A 21,941-nucleotide genomic window follows, 5' to 3' on the forward strand; every position below is an offset into this window, starting at 1 on the left:
TAATCAAACTGGTTAAGGTGAGGAAGCACTGTTCGGGTAACCCCGCTGTTGTGGTGAAGCAATCAAGGGAGGTTCCTATAAATTCCAGTTGTTGGACAGGAACCATGGTGGACTTCTGCACTTTTATCTGTGGTCCGAGATCTTTAAAGAGGATTACCATGGTTTGTGTGGCATTTAGTGCTGCACATTGTGTCGGTGCCCTTAAAAGACAGTCGTCTAGGTATGGAAAAATCATCACCCCACAATTTTCTGAGGTGAGCTGCAATGACCATGAGGACCTTGGAAAAGACCCTTAGGGTGGTTGACAGGCCGAAGGGGAGCACTCTGTATTGGAAATGTTGGTGTCCCAGGGTGAATTGCAGGAATCGTCTATGTGCTGGGCGAATGGTAACATGAAAGTAAGCGTTTGTAGGTCGAGGGCCTAGAGCCAGTCTCCTTTCTCTAATGCCGGAATTATCGTGGAAAGAATCACCATTTTGAAACGTTGCTTTTTCACGAATTTGTTGAGTAGTCCTAAATCCAGGATGGTTCTCCATCCACCGGTCTTTTTCTGAGTGAGAAAATAATGGGAATAAAACCCTCTCCCCCTGTATTGATCTGGTACTGGTTCTAAGGCTCCTAATTGGAGAAAGTGGTTTATTTCCTGTTGTAACAGGGGCATGTGAGGGGGACCCTGAAGAGGGACGGGTAAGGGGGGTTGTGTAGGTGGAATAGAGATGAAGGGGATGGAGTAACCGTTCTGGATAATTTAGAAAAACCCATCTGTCTGTAGTGACCGTGTTCCATACTGGGTAGTATGGTGACAGATGTTCTCCAAAATGGGCTGGAGATCCTAGTTCCAGGATCAAAGAATGTGGGGGTCTCATGCCCTCGACCAAATCTTCAAAATTATTGTCTGAAAGTAGATGGTTGAGACACGAACGGCTGATCTTGGTTCTGCCTGCATCTTGTCTGTCTCTGTTTACAGCATTGGTCACACTGTCTTTGTGGCTGGATGTATGGGGCAGTTCAGAATCGCTGTTTGTAAAATCTGCCGTTTCTTTTTGTTCACAGGTACATAGATACGCAGGGATTTTAAGGTGGCCCTGGAGTCCTTCAGTGTATGTAAAGACACATCTGTGTTTTCCGCAAATTTTATGACCCTGAAAGGGTAAATCCTCAACTGTGGCCTGGACCTCCCTAGGGAACCTGGAAAGGTGAAGCCAGGATGCCTGATGCATGACCACAGAGGTAGCAATGGAGCGTGCTGCCATGTCTATGGAGTCAAGAGAGGCCTGTAAGGCCATTTTGGCAATGAGAGACCCTTTGGAGACGTTAGCCTTGTATTGTTCTTTTTGTCATCAGGCAAATGTTCTCTAAAATGTCAACTTTTATTGAACAGGTTGTGTATGTATTTAGCTAGAAAGGCTGAATAATTAGCTATGCGAAATTGGAGCATAGCTGAGGAATAGGCTTTCTGCCCGAACAGGTCTAGCCCAGGGGTTCTCAAACTGGGGGTCGGGACCCCTCAGGGGGTTGTGAGGTTATTACATGGGGGGTCGCGAGTTGTCAGCCTCTACCCCAAACCCCGCTTTGCCGCCAGCATTTATAATGGTATTAAATATATAAAAAAGTGTTTTTAATTTATAAGGGGGGGTCGCACTCAGAATCTTGCTATGTGAAAGGGGTCACCAGTACAAAAGTTTGAGAACCACTGGTCTAGTCTTTTCCAGTCCTTATAGTAAAGGTTGGTTCTAGACTGGTGCTCTTTCCCCCTTTGATTAACAGCCTTGACCACCGAGTTCGGTGTAGGGAAAGTGAACAGAAACTCGCCCCCTTTAGCTGGCACATAACATTTCTTGTCAGATCTCTTACAAGAAGGCAGGGGTATGGCAGGTGCTTGCCTGATTATTATTGCAGGGTCCATTATGGCAGCATTGATAGGCAGTGCAATTTTTGCTGATGGAGATACCTGGAGGATGTCTGTAAGCTTGTGTTGGGTTTCTGGTAGCTCTGCTAAGGAAATGTCTAGGGATTCAGCTACCCTCTTGAAAAGGTTCTGGAAGGATATGAAATCATCCCAATGTGTGTGGGGGATGGCATTATTGTTTCATCCAGCAATGAAGATGAAATGTGGGTGGGTGGCAGAGTAACTCCCTCGGGCGTATGCTCGGGTTCCTCTATCTCCTCCTCCTGCGTTTCTGAGGGAGCTGGGGCAAGTGGTGAAGGGGATCGTGTTGCTCTAGACCTTGGTGGAATGGGGGGGGTGTCTGAGGTTCTGAGCCCTATATAATGCCCACAGATCCCAGTATACCCAGTTGGGTAGAAAAGTCATGGGAGGTGGCACTCACGGTTGAGCCTGCCAGCGTCACATGTCAGCAGATGCGTGATGTTGAGAGGGTCCTGGCTTAGGGGAGGAGTGGCGAGGGGTACATGTCCCTGCCTCATCCTCTTCTTCCTCATCGTTTGAGTTGGGAGTAGCCGAGCCAATGGGAGTAGCCACCAGACTTGGTCCCAGTCTCGCTGGGGTACCGTCGGTACCGAATAGGAGCGTGCCAGACGTTGAAGTAATCATGAGGTTTGCCTGTCGCATAAATTGCTGCGGTACCGGGAGACTCGGTGATGGGGACGTCAGCATGCTGTGGCATGGGAGCACAGTAAGAGCTATCAGTACTGATGGCTTACTGTATTGCGTAGGTACAGCAAGTGGCACCACTGCACTATTCAGTACCGAGGTTTTCTTTGGCTCCGTTGGTGCCGACCTGGGAGATTTGGTTTTAGGGTGCGTACCTCCATGACAGCTTGCCCACACTGGGTCCTTAGACCCTTAAGAAGTCTTGGTACTGGACATTGCCGGTGCCTTGCGGTCCAACGCTTTCAGTGCCGTTGGTACCAGGGCAGATTTTCCACTGGGAGATTGCTTTCTTTTGGGTGAATCTCACTGTGGGGAAGAGTGAGACCGCTTTTTAATAGCCTTTTTGGGAATAGGCTCTTTAGCAGATCCCGTTAGATGCTGCTGCCGGTGACTGGTGGCCTGCAGGCATTCTCGACTCGGGGTCGGAGGCTAGTCTGAGGGATTTCTCCATCATGAGGAGTTTTAACTGGAGGTCCCTAGTCTTCCTTGTCCTAGCACACAATTTTTTGCAGTGTGGATACTTCTGAGTAATGTGGGTCTCACCGAGGCAGCGGACACACTGTGCTTGGCCGTCCGCTACGGGGATCAAAAGTCTGCAAGTCAGGCAGCGTTTAAAGCCAGGAGAGCAAGGCATCCCTGAGAGGGTACTTGTTTTGAGAAAGAAGGAGAATAAGTCCATATTTGGGTCTCTGTTCTTGTTGTCGAAGCCGGTGACCCACCTAGAAGGTAAGGGTGGGGAACGGCTAACAAAATTTTTTTTTGAAAGATTTTAAGTAAAATATAAACTAGAGGATAAATAATTAAATGAAAGTCTAATAAGTCTGGGAAAACAGAAAACTGCTGAGGTCTGTAAGAGAGGCACTGCTGTCACTCCGACTCAAGCCAAAGGTGGTAGAGAAGGAACTGGGGGACGGTTGGCTGCACACGCTAGGTAACCGCTCGGAGCAGCGTGAGATGGCTGCCATGCGTGCATGGCCAACCGGGGCACTGCTACTACAAATCTCTGATTACAAATGCAGAGCGCCAAAACATCTAACGTGGAGCACCCACAGAGACACTCCTTGAAGAAGAAAGCTGGCTTACAGACACCTTTGTCTCCCCACCTCAGCTGTGCTGGGTGTGAGTTCCATGCAGCTACAGCTCACACTCCTATTTTTAACGTGCAATTCAAAGTCTAAGAAGGTTAATACAATACACAACATACAAATGTCATATACAATGCACTTTTTCAGGATAAAGTTTGTAAAACAGATTTACAATTAGGCTCATAATTCTAGGGGTTGATTCTAGAGGCCAGTAGTTTAATATACCACACAGATTGCTTTTATACAATTATTACCTATTAGAATATAGCCAACCAAATTTCTTCAATCACTTCCTGTATGTCTCATTACCTTTTGTTAGCCAATACATATATGTTAGGCATAGTATGCACCACGTTAAAAGGCATTATGTGCATGGTATTAATATAAAAAGTGTAGGGAGTTATGTTAACTGAATGTAATATGCTCTTCCTACACCCTGTTCGCCCAAATAATGTATCTTGCAACACTTTGAAAACCCGAAGTCAGCTTTGGTATTAGAAAACAGGAAACTTGCCAAAGCAAAGATGCAAGAATACTTTGTACCAAGTACAGTTAGGGGAAACTTTCATGGCTCATCAGTACTTGGAATGGAATATCAGATGAGATATGGGAAAGTACAGGGAGGTACCTTTATGGACCAGTACCTGGAATGCTAGTTGCCAAACGAAAAATAAGGAAAGTACAGAACAACAAGCTAAAGAACTGGTGTGAACTGGTGAACTGGATTTTAGCAATGTGTAAAGAGTTTTGTAACTTGTAAAGTCATCCAATAAATACTGCTAGCTGAAATACTCATCTCTGAAGCATGCAATCTGTGTATGGTGAACATGCTGTGAGAATTTGTATGTCTGTCTTGTACTACTTTGTTTTTAAACAATAAATTTGGCTAAGTTAGGTTAATTGGTCTCTTGAACATTTTAAAGAATGAACAGCAACTGCAGTAAAACAATTGGCTACACCGTTGAATCAATATTTTTTGTGCCTTGTTTATTTAATTTCACTGTGCTTTAGCTCAACGCTTCTGAAGACTCCCAAGTCTCCATTCATTGTATAATACGCAAACGTTTGTGAACAAAGAATGAACTCATTGAAGAAATGAAAAGAATATGTTTCAAAATTGTAGAACAAGAAAATTGTTGGGAGAAAATTAGCCACTATTTCTAAATTAAATTATATTATGTTAACTAAAACTGATAAAAGTTTTACCATTTTTTTTCTTGATGTAAATTAAAAGAATAAACAGCCAAATCTGCCTTAGGCTCTCAGTTGTTTCAGAACAATTTCTCTGACCCAATGAAACCTTTGCCCTGCCCTAATCACTCACAAATACTGCAGTAGAAGACAGGCTGAACACAGAAATAGTCCTTGGGCAGTCTTTTGACAGCATCACTACAGAAAACGTGCTCCTCTGTGATATATTGACAGAGGCCATCACTAACTTCCATACACCAGATTCCTTTAGATAAACAAAATGTAGAGTACTCAAAGAGATTCTGCATTATCTTTATGCATAGAATAATCTATAACAAAAAATGAAAATACAAAAATATAGTTGAAGTGCATTTATGGTTAGAAAGGTGACTAAGATTGATACTTTCTTATTCAACAATTAGAAAAAAAATCACACGTGTATAATGGGCAATTTAACTCACTGAGAAACAATCCACATGGAGAGAATCTCACAATGCCATTTTGCATAGTCACTTTTCAGAGTATAAGCACATACCTAGGTTCAAGTCCCTACTCTGCCTCAGACTTCATGGGTGATCTTGGGCAAGTCACTTAGCCTTTCTGTGCCTCAGTTCTCCATCTGTAAAATGGGGAAAATAATATTTCCCTATTTCACAGGGATACAGACTGTGTGGCACTCTGATACTTTGGTAATGGGGCCATCCCTATGATTAGATGAGATTTAAACTTAATCAGAAATATAGTTAGTGCAAGACACTTATACTTGTGCTTCTCATAATCCAATTATTGTTTAGGATTTATCAGGTTTTTAAAAAATGGAAGTAGTGTGATACTAGTAAGGGTAACAAACTAATACTAATAAACAAGCAGACCTTTTTTATTTGAGCCATCTACTAAACATAAAAAAATCAATTCTTTTGATTTTGGCTGCAATGATGACTTTGAAAAGACTAAGATGAAACCATGTGTTTCATTTATGTTTTGATTTAGTCTCATCTCAAACTAAAAAGCGTCTTGGCTGAGAATACAGTAGCCTTTCTAATAAACCTAATTGAAATTTCTCTCCCTAAGTGTATATTTAAAAGGACAATGCCAACTAGAAAAATCACCTCTGTGTGAAAATTTAGGATCTATTATGGTGTGATTTCTAATATTACTGTAACTGGAGGAGACTAGGGTGAAAAAAATGCCTTTTTTTTTTACAAAAAGAACAGGAGTACTTGTGGCACCTTAGAGACTAACATATTTATTTGAACATAAGCTTTCATGGGCTACAACCCACTTCTTCGGATGCATCCTGGTCTTTTTGCGGATAGAGGCTAACATGGCTGCTACTCTGAAATCTCTTTTTTACAGTTTGTTTACTTTGTGCATTTGATAGGACTTTGGATCTGAGCCAACTCCCACTGAAGTCAGTGGCAGACTCTCCATTGACTCCAATTAAAATTAGATCAAGTTCTATTGAGTATAATCAGTTTCACTGTTTCCTCTGTATAATCAATTTTTCTCCCAGCTAAAGAAGACCCTTAATAATATCACAGACAGGACAAAAAAAGTCTTTATTAAAAATGTTAAAAAAACCCTTTTTAATAAAATTCAGGAAACACAATTAAAAGGCTCTAATAAAAACTAAAGTTTTCAAAAATGTTTCTCCATGAAGTTCAAACTAATGGAGTCTAATTAAGTATGGAGATACTTTACCCAGGAAACTGGATGCCTCTTGAGATTCCTTCTAACAAAAATGTGGCAGCATGTCTGAACCATTTGATAGGTGATTGCAAGTATGATGTGTTTATGGTCATTACATACTTTGAATGGTGTAAGATTGATGTTTATCACACAACCAGATGCCTACTTGAATCTATTAGGGAAATACCAAAAGAGACCATTTATGTTTTCAAAACAGAAGAGCTAGAAAGCCCAAATTCAGAGCCAATGTCCCAGGCTTACATCTTTGGATATATCAATGGATGCAAGCCCTTAGGGTAAGCCTGCATGGAACTGATTCAGTACATTTCCTGAGCAGCTTCTGAGAAGACTTCTATAGATCACCAGCAACATTTTCAAAATGTCCTCTCCAAATGGCACCCCAGTGGTCAGTGACAACAGTACCAGCACTACCCTTCCCAGAGGCCAATCCCTTTTCTAGACAATTACTCCTACACAAGTGTGTACAAATTGCATCTCTTCCTGCATCTGCAGAGGTGAATCTGGTTCCATATTTTCTTTTAGTTGGTGAAAGGGAAAGCTGTTTGAATTTCCTGAGTTAGTATCCTTCTAAAGTCAGTGTCATGACATTGGTTCACAAAAACAAGCGCACATGCTTTGCTGAAAGTTCAATTTTTAAACCTAATACACTTTGTACAGAGGCTAGGCATTAAATATACCTTCAGGGTCTAAACTATTTCATCATATTGTCTAAATGTCAACTTTATTTTAAATCTCAGCACCACAGACCCTCTCTACCCCATAGTACTTATATAAAGGAGTAACAAGCCTACGATGAGTTCAGCATTGATGCTAAAATTCTCTTTTACCTTTTGAACATCTAACAATTACCCATAAATACAGTAAAAAAGTAATATGTGTAGGTAGGTGCAACAACTATCCATAGCACAAACAACTCTTTCAAACTATACACAACAGAACAGAGAATGGTAGTAACAAAAGGAAGCAAGCTATTCCATCAGTATGCCACAGCAATTTCTTTTTTAACTTTAAGTCTACTATTTTGTTTGAGATACAAGACAGACATGTAGCTTTTTAAAATCTCCTTGATAATCTCTTGAAATTCTAGTATTCTCTTAAATTCTAAAAAAGGCATCAGCCTATGGAATAATGCAGACTCACCTGCTCTGCTGCCTCTCTTTTGGCATTATAGGTATCTAGATGTTCTTGGAGCTCTAGAACGCTGAACTTCAACATTTCTAGTAAGCCACAGGACATCAGCTAGAATAGAAAAATATTTTTTTTTCTACAAACAAATTAAACACTTAAATTGTTAGACCACATTTGGGATATCACATAAAACTAGCTGTTGTGCACATCATATGTAAAACCTCTGTTTTTAGGTTTAAACAAACATTTGCAGCCACATCACCCCAAGCTGAGATCCAGTAAGATCTTGTAAGGTAAGCAGGGTTGTGCCTAGTTAGAACTTGGATCAGAGACCTCAAAGGAACGCTGACCATTTATAAATAGAAGGATATTGAATGCCCCCCTGCCCCCGATGCACCATTTAGTTTGACAAATGAAACCTTGTAAAGAACAGTGAGTGAAATTAATTGACGTCTACTATTTAATTCAATCCATTGTTTGTCCTTACCATTTAGAAGTTACTTGCGAGAAATAATTATATTTAACAATTTTTGTATAATTAGAAAGGGCTATATTTCACAACTGAATTTACAGCTATAAATATTGTTTTAATACTCTTCTGTTTCATTTATACAAATTAATCTTTTTTATTTTTAAATACAAGTACTATCTATGCTGCTGCAGTTAGTGACAATGGGAGAGATTGTCAAAGGCACTACTATCTGGTGGCTGCCTACCTGTACCTTTGAAAAAATTCCCTCAATATTATTTTGCAAAGGTTAAACCATAAAACATTCTGTGCCCCTGCAGAAAGATTACTAAATAATAGATATTTTAATCTAGCACTGTATTGCTGACTGTACATGAGATTTTACCGTTTCAGCATCAATAAAGACTGTTGGGCATTCCGAACACATCATCATCACCTCCAGTGAACTTTTAAATTTTGTTCCAATACGCTGTAGACCTTCACCAAGAAAACTGATTGAATCATTTGTTATAGTCCCAAACTTTCTTTGAATGGTCTAGAAGAACAAAAAATAGAAAGAAATATTTACTTTGCATTACTTCCTTTTTTCCTTTCTTTTTCCAGATAAAGGAAATCTTTTTTCTATTATGACAAAGAATTTCTATGTAAACTATTATTGTTTATAACAACACAATTTTTTTTGGTAAGTATTAAATTACACACACACACACACACACACACACACACACAATATAGACTGTTTGCATGATAAAAGCACTAAAACATTATAAGAAGAGGAATAGTTCCCAAAATTATGGTACTATATATTGCCTTGAGTCAGGGATGAATGCATTATTTAGGAGTAGTAAATCCACAATTTAAGATTGTAAGCTCTTTTGGGGCAGGGATTCTTTTTGTACAATGCCTACTTCAATAGGATCTTTGTCCATGACTGGGGTTGGTAAATGCTACGATAATACAAATAAATAGGACCCTACCAAATTCATGGTCTATTTTGGTCAATTTCACAGCCAGTTTTTTTTTTTAATTAGTCAATTTCATGTTTTCAGATATTTACATCTGAAATTTCACAGTGGTGTAACTGTGGGAGTCCCGACCCAAAAGGCGGTCAGGGTGGAAGGGCTGCAAGGCTATTGTAGGGGGGTCATGAGACTGACACCCTTACTGCTGCCCTGCTGCTGGCAGAGGCGCTGCCTTCAGAGGTAGGCAGCCAGAGAGGAAGGCTGCTGGCTGGGAGCCTGCTCTAAAGCCAGCGCCACCACCAATGGCAGCACAGAAGTGAGGGTGGTAGGGCATGGGGGGGGGGGGGACGAGGGACTTACCATATGTCTGGTTTTCTCAGCAGACTCCTCCATGCTCGGGCGGGGGGGGACAGGAGGCGACAGCTGGAGCTGCAGCCTCCCAACACAAGGGTGGAAGGGGGAGTGACAGCTGGAGCCACGGAGCTTCCTGCTGCTGGGGGAGATCCTGGAGGTGGGTATGACCCACCCTAGGAGCAGTCCCTGCAGGGGAAGAGGAACTCTCATTCCTCCCCATTTCCAGTGGACTAGCAGCTGGAGCCCTGTGCAGGGTAGACGATCCCATGAAATCTGGAACCTAGCTAGGGAAGATTAGATTTCACAGTCCGTGACATGTTTTTCACGGCTGAGAATTTGGTAGGGTCCTACAAATAAATGATAATAAGTGATTTATGCAGGTCATTATCAACAAGTGCCAATTAAAAGTTTAAGCCAGCAAACACCATCATATATTTGATATAACATAGAAAATAATACTTTAGAAAACTTTTTAAATTATGTTTATTCATTTTTTTAAAAATAAATATGTTTATAAGACTATGGTTCTGACCTAGTATGTTCCTATAAATTATTTTTGTAATACCTGAAAAATTACATACAAAAAATCTACATTCAAATACTGTTAGTAAGATTGCAAAGTCAAGCACTCAGTAGCTAGGAAATGCCAGGATTAAGGTTGTCTGTTCAACCTTCATTCTGCTACTTGCACTTATGCGTTATTATCACGGCCCCCTCACAATGGACAGATTCTATAGCAGGTACTCCTTAGTTTAGTAGCAGGAAACTCTCAATTCCACAGAAATACTAATTAGTTCAATTTGTTGATTTTTTATAATATGTTGCTGAATTCTCTAAATTTTCCTCTGGATAACAGAGAACAGTTACTCCCAATGTAACTAGATGCTCAGGACACTGTGAAAAGAGCACTCAGCTTTTCTCTGTCATTGCTACTCCAAATGGGGGTTTGGGGCTATGGTGCAGGAGTGGGGTGTGGTCACAAGAGGCCCCTTGCCTTCTTGTGCTATGCCTATGGACCCCAATTACCTTAATCCAGTCCTGCACACGTCAGAGCCTGGGTGAGATGGAAATCTCCCCATCGCCTGCAGCCCAATGACTTGGCCCTGGTTTGCTACATTCCCCCCAGGGCACACACCTTCACAGCTAGTCAAGGTTAGTCCTCAGGAGCCAGGGAGAGCTGTTGCTCTGCTTTCTGGCTCCCCGTTTTATGAACATCAGGGAAAGAGAGATTGCTGCTTAGGTAATGCACTCCCCCTTGTGGTGAAAGCAGCAGAGAGAGAGGAAGCTGAAGCCAGGCCATGGTGGAGCAGGGAGGACTAAAATGGCAGGTATCTGTAGCCAAAGCGCGGAATTCCATAGCATATGATAAAATGACAAATTCAGCAGAGAATCAGAGTATATGGGGTACTAATTGTGATACAGTCTTTAATTACAAAATCACATACTATTTTTCTCACTGGACCCCTGCGTCATTCAGTGCACAGGATGGATGGTGATCAGGGAATGAATGAGGGTTATGTAGTGAATGAACCTGCTGTCTGAACCATCCCTTCTTCATTTATTGCAGAATTTGAAAGGTGTATAGTGAATGAGGCAGGGGACTGTAGCAAGAGAAATGATGGTTTCCTGGTCAAGGCAGTTGAATGCCACCCAGTAGGACTGTGTTGTATCATTACCTCTGTCACAGACTTCCTGTGCGATGCTGAACAAATCACTTACATCAACATTTTCACAAGTGGATACTAATAGTTTGTTTCTCTTCTTCTGGGTGCCCAGACTTCAGACAGCTGTGGTCTGATTTTCAGAGAAGTTGAGCACTTGTAACTATAGCTGAATTAACTGGGAGTTGATGCTCAAGCCTCTGGCAGTAAGACAGTGTAGTCTGGAGGAATGAGCACAGAATTGGGGTCAGGAGTCTTGAATTTTAATATTTGCTCTGCCACTGTGTGGCCTTGATCAAGTCACTTTGTCTTTCTGCGTCAGTTTCACTGAGGTAATAATACTTATCCACCTCCTCACAGGATATTGGGAGGATTAATTAATGAATGCCTAATCTGCAGTGCTTAGAACATATCAAGTGCTATAAAAATGCTAAGTACTCTGAAAAAAATCAGGCCCTAGCTGGGCTCCCAATCATCGAGGCAAACTAAATTAACAGAAATTTTTGAACTTAATCTCTAGTGTATCAATTCCCTTTCTGTGGAAAAACCTCCTTACCTCGTGGGGTTTTGTGAAGATAAACTCAATAATATTTGTTAGGCTGGCATACTTTGGTGATGAGTGCCACAGAAAAGCTCATGAAGAAATCAATAACTCTGCAATCAGCAAAGGGTTTGGATGATGTTCAGTAAAAAAAAAGTGTGTGTGGGGTGGGACACACAAATGATGAGGATACAAAGAAATACTGAACAGATGCCTCATTTCCTGCACAGTATCCATCCTCTGAATTGAATGAGGCAGAGTCCTGTGGAAAAAATACTTCATGATCATATAACAACATTATTGTAATATAGTTGAATTATTTATGGTAGTGTCAGGCCTTGGAAAATTAATTAGAAAAATAAGCTGTTTGGAAAAGGGTCAGAAACTAATTAGTAATGAGTCACTGACCTGAAATAATCTGGAGAACACATGAAAAGTATAGACTGCACAAGATCCATCAGTGTCTGACAGCATCTGATTGACATGGCAGCGCCAGGCCTCCTCTTCATCATCATATGCCACTGGTTGAAAAGCTGCCAATATGGCAGAAAGAAATGGTGAAGGTGGTGGGGAAGTCTGTACTTCTGGAAAACCATCCTGTTCTTCCTCATCTTGGCTGTAAATAAAGTAAATGATGTAAGCTTGTCAGTAAATATTATGAGGGAAAAAAAGAAACAGTTTTCACTAATCTAATTTATTTTGAAAATTTTAATTAGAACATGCAGTATAACTGAATCACTAAAATTAAAAATCTAGAGAGAATTCTATTTTGTTTTGAACAAAATGAAATCTGCAGTGAAACTATAGACAACGAAGCAGGAGAAGGTTAAAAGGCTTTTGTAAGAAAGGCGTTTGCTGCTATAAATATAAATGTTGATACTTACAGCCCCAAATATCCAATAAGTCTAACAAAGCAAGCAGAGTAAACATATCTTATGCTGTTTCTGTTTAACATTTTTATCCACAGATCATTTAAGAAAGGGACATATTTTCTTGCCAAAAATAATGTAATGAATATTCCACTCCTTGGCTATCTGATCATCTGCAATGTAACAAAGCTCTAGCTTGTCTTGGGAGCAACCCAAAAGCTCTTGCTGCAGTATACCAATTTTTAAAATTATCTTAAGTAACATCTATTCCGCTGGTTAGGAAAGATAGAAAATGTGGCAAAAGACCATCTTGGCTTAACCACGAGATCTTGCATGATCTAAAAAATGAAAAGGAGTCATATAAAAAATGGAAAGTAGGACAGATTACAAAGGATGAATATAGGCAAACAACACAGGAATGCAGGGGCAAGATTAGAAAGGCAAAGGCACAAAATGAGCTCAAACTAGCTACGGGAATAAAGGGAAACAAGAAGACTTTTTATCAATATATTAGAAGCAAGAGGAAGACCAAAGACAGGGTAGGCCCACTGCTCAGTGAAGAGGGAGAAACAGTAACAGGAAACTTGGAAATGGAAGAGATGCATAATGACTACTTTGTTTCGATCTTCACCGAGAAGTTTGAAGGAATGCCTAACCTAGTGAATGCTAATGGGAAGGGGGTAGGTTTAGCAGATAAAATAAAAAAAGAACAAGTTAAAAATCACTTAGAAAAGTTAGATGCCTGCAAGTCACCAGGGCCTGATGAAATGCATCCTAGAATACTCAAGGAGCTAATAGAGGAGGTATCTGAGCCTCTAGCTATTATCTTTGGAAAATCATGGAAGACAGGAGAGATTCCAGAAGGCTGGAAAAGGGCAAATATAGTGCCCATCTATAAAAAGGGAAATAAAAACAACCCAGGAAACTACAGACCAGTTTGTTTAACTTCTGTGCCACGGAAGATAATGGAGCAAGTAATTAAGGAAATCATCTGCAAACACTTGGAAGGTGGTAAAGTGATAGGGGATAGCCAGCATGGATTTGTAAAGAACAAATCGTGTCAAACCAATCTGATAGTTTTCTTTGATAGGATAACGAGTCTTGTGGATAAGGGAGAAGCTGTGGATGTGGTATACCTAGACTTTAGTAAGGCATTTGATATGGTCTCACATGATATTCTTATCGATAAATTAGGCAAATACAATTTAGATGGGGCTACTATAAGGTGGGTGCATAACTGGCTGGATAACCGTACTCAGAGAGTTATTAATGGTTCCCAATCCTGCTGGAAAGGCATAACAAGTGGGGCTCTGCAGGGGTCTGTTTTGGGACCAGCTCTGTTCAACAAATTCATTAATGACTTAGATATTGGCATAGAAAGTACGCTTATTAAGTTTGCGGATGATACCAAACTGGGAGGGATTGCAACTGCTTTGGAGGACAGGGTCATAATTCAAAATGATCTGGACAAATTGGAGAAATGGTCTGAGGGGGTAAACAGGATGAAGTTTAACAAAGACAAATGCAAAGTGCTCCACTTAGGAAGGAAAAATCAGTTTCACACATACAGAATGGGAACAGACTGTCTAGGAAGGAGTACAGCAGAAAGGGATCTAGGGGTTATAGTGGACCACAAGCTAAATATGAGTCAACAGTGTGATGCTGTTGCAAAAAAAGCAAACATGATTCTGGGATGTATTAACAGGTGTGTTGTGAGCAAGACACGAGAAGTCATTCTTCCACTCTACTCTGCGCTGGTTAGGCCTCAGCTGGAGTATTGTGTCCAGTTCTGGGCACTGCATTTCAAGAAAGATGTGGAGAAATTGGAGAGGGTCCAGAGAAGAGCAACAAGAATGATTAAAGGTCTTGAGAACATGACCTATTAAGGAAGGCTGAAAGAATTGGGTTTGTTTAGTTTGGAAAAGAGAAGACAGAGGGGACATGATAGTAGTTTTCAGGTATCTAAAGGGTGTCATAAGGAGGAGGGAGAAAACTTGTTCTCCTTAGCCTCTAAGGATAGAACAAGAAGCAATGGGCTTAAACTGCAGAAGGGAGGTCTAGGTTGGACATTAGGAAAAAGTTCCTAACTGTCAGGGTGGTTAAACACTGGAACAAATTGCCTAGGGAGGTTGTGGAATCTCCATCTCTGGAGATATTTAAGAGTAGGTTAGATAAATGTCTATCCGGGTCTAGACAGTATTTGGTCCTGCCATGTGGGCAGGGGACTGGACTCGATGACCTCTTGAGGTCCCTTCCAGTCCTAGAATCTATGAATCTATATGTGGATGGAAATAGATTGGAACAGGTCCACTTTTATGGACAATTTAACAAGCTTTTGTTTAAAGAATGTCCTACAGATGGACTTTTCATCATGTATCAATGCTCTGATAATGCTGTTAATTATGAGACAGACTAATTAATGCTGATACTCGAAGTCACTAACAATTTTAAAAAACTTCTGTATTAGAACGAATTATATTTTTACCCAATTATTTTTCTTGATGCTTTATTACACAACAAGCTTACTATTTTATTTGCAATTAGAGACGTTTATAAAAAACTTTATAAAATTAACATGATTTCCCCCCTCCCACAGTACCAGCCTCCCTTTCAGAGAGGTACTTAAAGCACATTTTATAAAACTTGTCCATTTAACACAATAACATGCTAGCAAATTTGCATTCTTCTTGATGCTAACAATTTTAGTAGTAGATTGTAGCAGCTAAGCCATGCTTGCTAGACCAAATTCCCCCTTCCTATTTTCTCAGTCCTTGACCAGAGAAAATCTTTTGAAAAACAATATTGTTTAGACTACTCATCACAGCAATCATTTACAACATGACACTAGGAAATAAGTTGGTTTTGTAATATTTGCATATGTTCAGTAGTGCAATACCCATAAAAGCTACAAGTAAAGCAAGCCTTTGTGAGCAGGCTAGAGGCAGGCAGTTTCTCCCATAATCTACAAGCAAAGCTTGCAACATTTACCAGACACCTATTAGTCAGAGGACTAACCCTAAACAGTTATCTTCAACACCTTTAGGGCTAGAACTAATTTTTTTTTTAAATGTGAACACATTGCAAGAACAGGTGAATTCTAATTAGTACATGGCAAATCAAACTGGTGCCGACTGGCATCAGCCTTTAATTTTTCCAAGGCATATTACAGTAACCCAATATAAAAATCTGCAATGCTCAGCTGCTCCTGTTCCTCTCTCATTGTGGTTTATTCATCGTCAAACTCTCAGTCTGTGCTTTCTTGCTCTCCCTGAACTTCTAAAGCTTACCTTCTGTGCTTCTGTGGTCCCCAAACTTTCCCCCTCCCCCTATGCTGATGGTTTTGAGCCAACTGAGAAGTCTTAAAAAAAAATAAAAATAATAAATTAATGGAGATATCCTATCTCCTAGAACTGGAAGGGACCTTGAAAGGTCCTCGAGTCCAGCCCCCTGCCTTCACTCACAGGACCAAGTACTGATTTTGCCCCAGATCCCTAAGTGGCCCCCTCAAGGATTGAACTCACAACCCTGGGTTTAGTTGGCCAATGCTCAAACCACTGAGCTATCCCTCCCCCACAACGTCTATCTTGTGTGATGCTGCTTCTCTAAGAACAGCTTTGTATGTGTTATGCATTGGTTCAGAAGTGCAAAGCAGATGAAGCTGGGCCCAGGACTGACCCAACAGTTCCATTTCCTGAACGGAGAAAAACAATAGTTACTTACCTCACAGTAAGAGTGGTTCTTCAAGATGTATTGCACTTACAGGTGTCTATGTACCCCAGCACAGGAGTTTGGAACATTTTCACTAGTGGCGTTCAGCAGGGGTCACACATGTGGCCTATATGCCCACATAGCCCCTGTTCCCAAGGGCTTAAGGGCATAGCAACCACACTGCAACTTTGTTGCTCAGGATCCACACTCTAAGTTGCAGGGACAGAGGGTGGTTGTGGGATCCACATGTGTAGAACATCTCAAAGGACCACAGTTTCTGTAAATTAAGTAACTGTTCTTTCTTCTCTGTGTTAGTGCACTTGTGGAGCCCACTTATGGAATTAGACAGAAGTCATCATTAAAGGAGGGGAGGAGCATGAGTTACTTGAAAAGAAATTGCAAAACTGTTCTTCAAAAATGGACATCGGATCTTGAAGCAACCACTAATGAATAATGTTTCATAAACATATGCACTAAAGGCCAGGTAGCTGCTCTGCAGATTTTGGACATTGGTATTTGACTTAGGCATGCTGTTCACATGGCTTGTGCTCTGGTAGAGTGAGTCCAAATGTTTGAAGGAAGATTCTTTTTATTAATGCCGTAAGCAGTCATAATACCATCCAATACTCATTTTGAGAATCTTTGTGACAAAATAACAATCCCTTTAGATTTATTATGATAAGCAATGAAAAGTCTTGGAGTGCTACAAACAGATTTTAGTTCTTTCTACGTAATATAATAACGATCTTCTGACATCTATAGTCAGGGCCGGTGCAACCACTTAGGCAAACTAGGCAGCCGCCTAGGGTGCCTAGTGGTTGAGGGCGCCTAAAAGCCCGCCCAGGCGAGGAGGTGGAGTGGAGGTGAGCTGGGGCGGCTGGTGGGGGGGAGGGGCGCCTGCAGTAAAGGGGGTGCACAGGGGAACTGCTTCCTGTCCCAGATCACCTCCACTCTGCCTCCTCTGCTGAGCACACAGCCCCCGCTCTAAGTCTCCTCCAATTGGCGCCACAAGCCTGGGAGGGGAGGAGAATTAGAGCAGCACCGGCATGCTCAGCAGAGGAGGCGGAGCGTAGGTGAGCTGGGGCGGGCTCCCCGAGCGGCGTTAGCTGCCATGGAGGGGGGCGGGGTTAGCTTCCGCGGGGCGGGGGAGGGGCTTCCCGGGCCGGGTTAGCTGCCGTGGAGGTGGGGCTTGCAAGGGGGGGTAGCTGCTGTAAGGGGGGGTGGGTTAGTTGCCGTGGCAGTTGGAGTTAGCTGCTGGGGGGGGGGGGGAGGGCTGCTTGGGACGAGGGGTGGGTGGGCGTGGTTAGCTGCCAGAGAGGGCGGTGTTAGCTGCCACAGGGGGAGGTGCGGTGCAAGGTGGAAGTTTCGCCTAGGGCGCGAAACTTCCTTGCACCGGCCCTGTCTACAGTATGTAATTTAGGTTTAGCCAATGTGAATGAGGTTTCAGAAAAGACTGGTAAGTGAATAAACTGTTTGACATGAAAGTCTGACCATACTATGATGTGGTCTCATAGTTACCCTCAACATATGAAAAACTGTGTAGAGAGAATTTATCATTAAAGCTTGCAATTCATTTATTTTACAAGTTAATATAAATGCCACCAAAATTGACAATAAATGAATTGGACAGTTTGATAGAGGTTCAAGAGGAGGGTCCATAAGTGAAGAAAGCACTAGATTTAAATTCCATGTTGGAGTGATCTTTCTCACAAGAGGAAAACACGAACACCTCTCATAAATCTATTCACTGATTGATGAGAGAAAACTGAACCTCCTTCTACTGGACGATGGAATGTGGAAATAACTGCCAATGAACTGCAACTGAAACAGTAAACACTTCTGGGTGCTTTAAAAACAAGTAATCTAAAATAATTGGAATAGAACACTGACATGGAACATAACCCTTAGGTATTGCCAATAATGAAAATCATTTCCATTTTGCAGTATACGTAATCTTAGTAGATAATTTCCTGCCCTGAAGAACATTTTGTACCTCCAAAGAACACGGTCTACTGAGGACATCCTGATATCATCCAAACTGTGAGACATAATGAGGCTGGGTTTGGGTGAAGGACTAGACTGTGATTCTGTAATACCAGGTCCTTCTGAATTGGGAGTGTGATAAATTAGTGATTTGACAATAGCAGTATGTCCAAGAATCAAGACTGATGAGGCCAAGCAAGAGCCACCAATATAATCTGAGTTTTTTCTGGAAAGCATACATTGAGAACTGTGTGACCAACAAATCAATAAGGTGTCTTCCAGAAACCCGGGATACTGTCCTGCTTGAGAACAAAATATTGGACATTTACTCATTACAGTCTAGTAAATAATTTTTTAATTCCCATTCATGGGATGAGGTCGTTTTCCTGCTTATTGAGTCTGCCAGCCCATTACTCTCTCCCAGGAGATGAAGAGCAATCAGACTGATACAATTCTGAATACACCATTCCCAAAGTCTTATGGCTTCTTGAGAACAAAGAAGGTCTGACCTTGCACCTCCATGACTGTTTACATAATAGGCTGCTGTGAAATTGTCCATGAGAACTTAGATTAAAGAGTTCTCCATCATAGGTAGAAACATTTTGCAAGTTAGTCTCACTGCGCTGAATTCTAGGATGTTTACATGCATTGTGGATTGTAAATGAGACCAAAAGCCAAGAGTCAAATGTGATCTATATGTGCTCCCCAACCCATCTGGGATACATCTGTTAGAGCTTTGGATGCTATGGGAGAAACAAACTGAACTTCCATATATACTTTTCTTTTATCCTCCATCAGTCCACAGAAACTAGAATCTGGTCCAGAATCACCACTTTAAATGACATGTCATGAAGCTTTGGGTTGTAAACTGACTTGGATCCAGGTCTGAAATAGTCTCAGACATAATCTGGCAAATAAAGTTACAAATGTAAATGAAGATTCAGACACATGCTGACTGTTTGAGGGTAAACACAAAATTGGAGGATCAGATTCTTTATTATCTGAAATTTGTCTGGTAGGAAGAATGCTCTTGCTGCCACCAAATCTAGGAGAGCTCCAACAAACTCTATAAATTGAGATGGACTCAGACTCAACTTTTTAAAGTTACTCCCCAAGCCCAGTGATGAAAACAAATGAATCACTCTTCTTGCTGCTGCTGTCACCTGCACTTGTGATTTCCCCCAAACAAGCCAATTGTCCAGATAGGGATAAACATGCAACCCTTATCTGCATGGATGAGCTTCTACTACTGATAGAACTATGTGAACACTCTTGTGGCTAATGAAATTCCAAAAGGAAGTACTTTGAATTGGTAATGATTCCACAGAGCTATAAAGCATAGGTACTCTGTGTGGGAGGTGTATTGATATATGAAAATAAGCATCCTGTAAATCAAGAATATTGAACCAATCCATGGGATCTAGAATAGGAATAAGTGAAGTGAAAACTACCATATGAAATTTGGCACACCAAATGCATTTGCTAAGATTACTGAGATGTAGAATTGGACACAAACCTCCTTTCTTTTTTTGGTATGAAGAAATAAAGAGAATTGAAACCCTTTCCAAAATACTTTTGAGGTACCAGTTCTAAGGCTCCTAGATAGATGATCTAATCTACCTCATGATGCATGGCACTCTTATGAGAATGGTCCCTGACAGGGGTGTGCGTGGGAGGCAGAGATTGAAACTGAATGGCATAACTGTCCTTGATGACTTGAAGGACCCATCGATCTGGAGCGATGGTCATCCAAGACTCCTGAAAATAAGATAGGCAGGAATCTAGGCCTTGTAGATTAGTCTAAGAGCCTCAGCTGTCACATCAAATTTGATGTCTCTGTGTTGACACAAGTGTGCAATATATAGAAGAGGATAGTGGAACTGACTTCTGATCTCTAGATGTCTTTCTGGATTGCTCAGAAGGTCTTTGGTGGTAAGACTATAAATCATAAGATTAAGTGTTCCTATATCTAGAGTATGAAGGTACAGGTTTCTTCCTAAACATAGGAGTATATATGACCAGTGATCTGAGAGTGGATCTTGAATCAGTGGAGAGACTCATCAGTCTTAATACAAAATAGATTCTGACCATCAAGCGGTAAATCTTCAATGATTGTGTGAACTTCTCTCAATAACCTGATACAGATAACCATGATGAGAATCTCATCACAATATCTACAGCTACTGAATGAACACCAGCATCATCAGCATCTAATATAGTCTGAAGTGATGATTTAGCAATCAGTTGGTCTTCTTCAGAGATTGATTTAAACTTGTCTCTAAATTCTGAAGGTAACACGTCCTTAAAAACTGAAAGTCTTTTGAATTGGCAATAACAATATTTAGATAGCATAGCCGGTTAATTTTCTATCTTGATCTGTAAACAGGATCAAGTCTCTTGGGCTCTTTCTCCTTGGGAGTGGATTTCCCTGACTGTTCTGATTTCTCCTTGGCAGTAGCAACAACCTGTGAAGATGGAGTCAGATGAGTATAAAAATACTCAAAATCTTTGGACAGTACTTAATATTTACAATCAGCACACTTTGATGTAGCTGCAATCGAGGTGGGTAGTCCAAAGATCTTTTGCTGGATCTAAAATCCCTTCATTAATAGGTAGTGTCACTCTGCTTTGGGATGTTAGTTTTAAAATATCAAACTGCTTATATGCTTTTTCCTGAACTGTCTCCAATGGAACTTCCAGTGTTTTTGCTATACATTCTAGTATTTCTTAAAAGGTTTTAAATTTATCAACGGGTACAACATGTGAAATGCCTTCATCAGGCAAGGAAGAACAATGTAGATGATCAGAAGGATCTTCCTGATGAACAGGTATTTCCTCATCATTCGTATCTTGAACTTAATGAGCACAGTGATAAGATTCACAAGAATTTGCAACAGGCGACTTACAGGTAGACCACATGTATTGTGGGGAAACTTGTCCTTGAAAATGTGGATATAGGATGGCTGATATGACCATGGTTGCTGATCAGATGGGAAAGAAACATTTGACCAATTTTGGGGAAACCAAGGAGTATACTGAGGATTTAAATCCTTAGGTTAGCAGGAGGTTTTTTCCTATATTCCTCCCTGATGTTATTTTCCTTTTATCGGTATACTTTCCTCTTTGGAAGGGCTCTCTTGTCAGAGTCTGAGGAGGAATTAGAGTCTTTGGATGCAGAAACCTCTAATATGGGAGTCATATAATAGGTGACTGCAGGATCTGAATGGAGTTCACATCCTTAATCATACTGCCATGTTTTCTCAGATACATTTTCATCACAGGAACCCTTGTTTCTTTCTAGGAAGGGGATCTGGCTAGTACCGAAATTGGGGAAAACTCCCAGGATTGGTGACTCAGGTGTTAGTTACCCTGAGATTTGGTGAGGAAACAAAAGAACCTTTCAGAGATGAGAAATTGTTTGGAAGAGAAACCTGTGCTGAGGATGCTGTTGCTATCTCCCTCTGCATTGAAGAATCTTCAGAGGCTTGGACCAGTGCCAGTAGCAAGCAGGATTTAATTAATAATGATGGTTGTGACAGTGTGTACCTATAGTGCCCTGGTTCAACAGGGGTTAATCACACTCTGTAGGCCGAGGAAGCCAGGCCCCTTCACTCCTGCTGGGTATGCTCCAGCTGGAACCAGAGTATAAAAAGGTGTAGCTAAGTT

General features: G+C 41.1%; 1 protein-coding gene across 13 annotated transcripts in view; it reads right to left on the reverse strand.

The window, feature by feature from the left end:
- FRYL (FRY like transcription coactivator) overlaps positions 1–21,941 on the reverse strand; it is a 397,117-nt gene that overhangs the window by 15,818 nt on the left and 359,358 nt on the right. For 12 of the 13 annotated variants that reach the window (XM_054029368.1, XM_054029373.1, XM_054029363.1 and 9 more), the window contains 3 exons: positions 12,124–12,331; positions 8,583–8,732; positions 7,741–7,839 (listed from right to left, as the gene is read on the reverse strand). In XM_054029368.1, coding sequence (XP_053885343.1) covers positions 7,741–7,839; positions 8,583–8,732; positions 12,124–12,331 — 457 coding nt within the window. Of the gene's footprint in view, positions 1–7,740; positions 7,840–8,582; positions 8,733–11,730; positions 11,978–12,123; positions 12,332–21,941 lie in introns of those variants that run through there. The other variant, XR_008445036.1, reaches the window with a different exon arrangement.

The sequence above is a fragment of the Malaclemys terrapin genome, chromosome 5 (assembly GCF_027887155.1).
Source record: "Malaclemys terrapin pileata isolate rMalTer1 chromosome 5, rMalTer1.hap1, whole genome shotgun sequence".
Classification (NCBI taxonomy): Eukaryota; Metazoa; Chordata; order Testudines; family Emydidae; genus Malaclemys; species Malaclemys terrapin.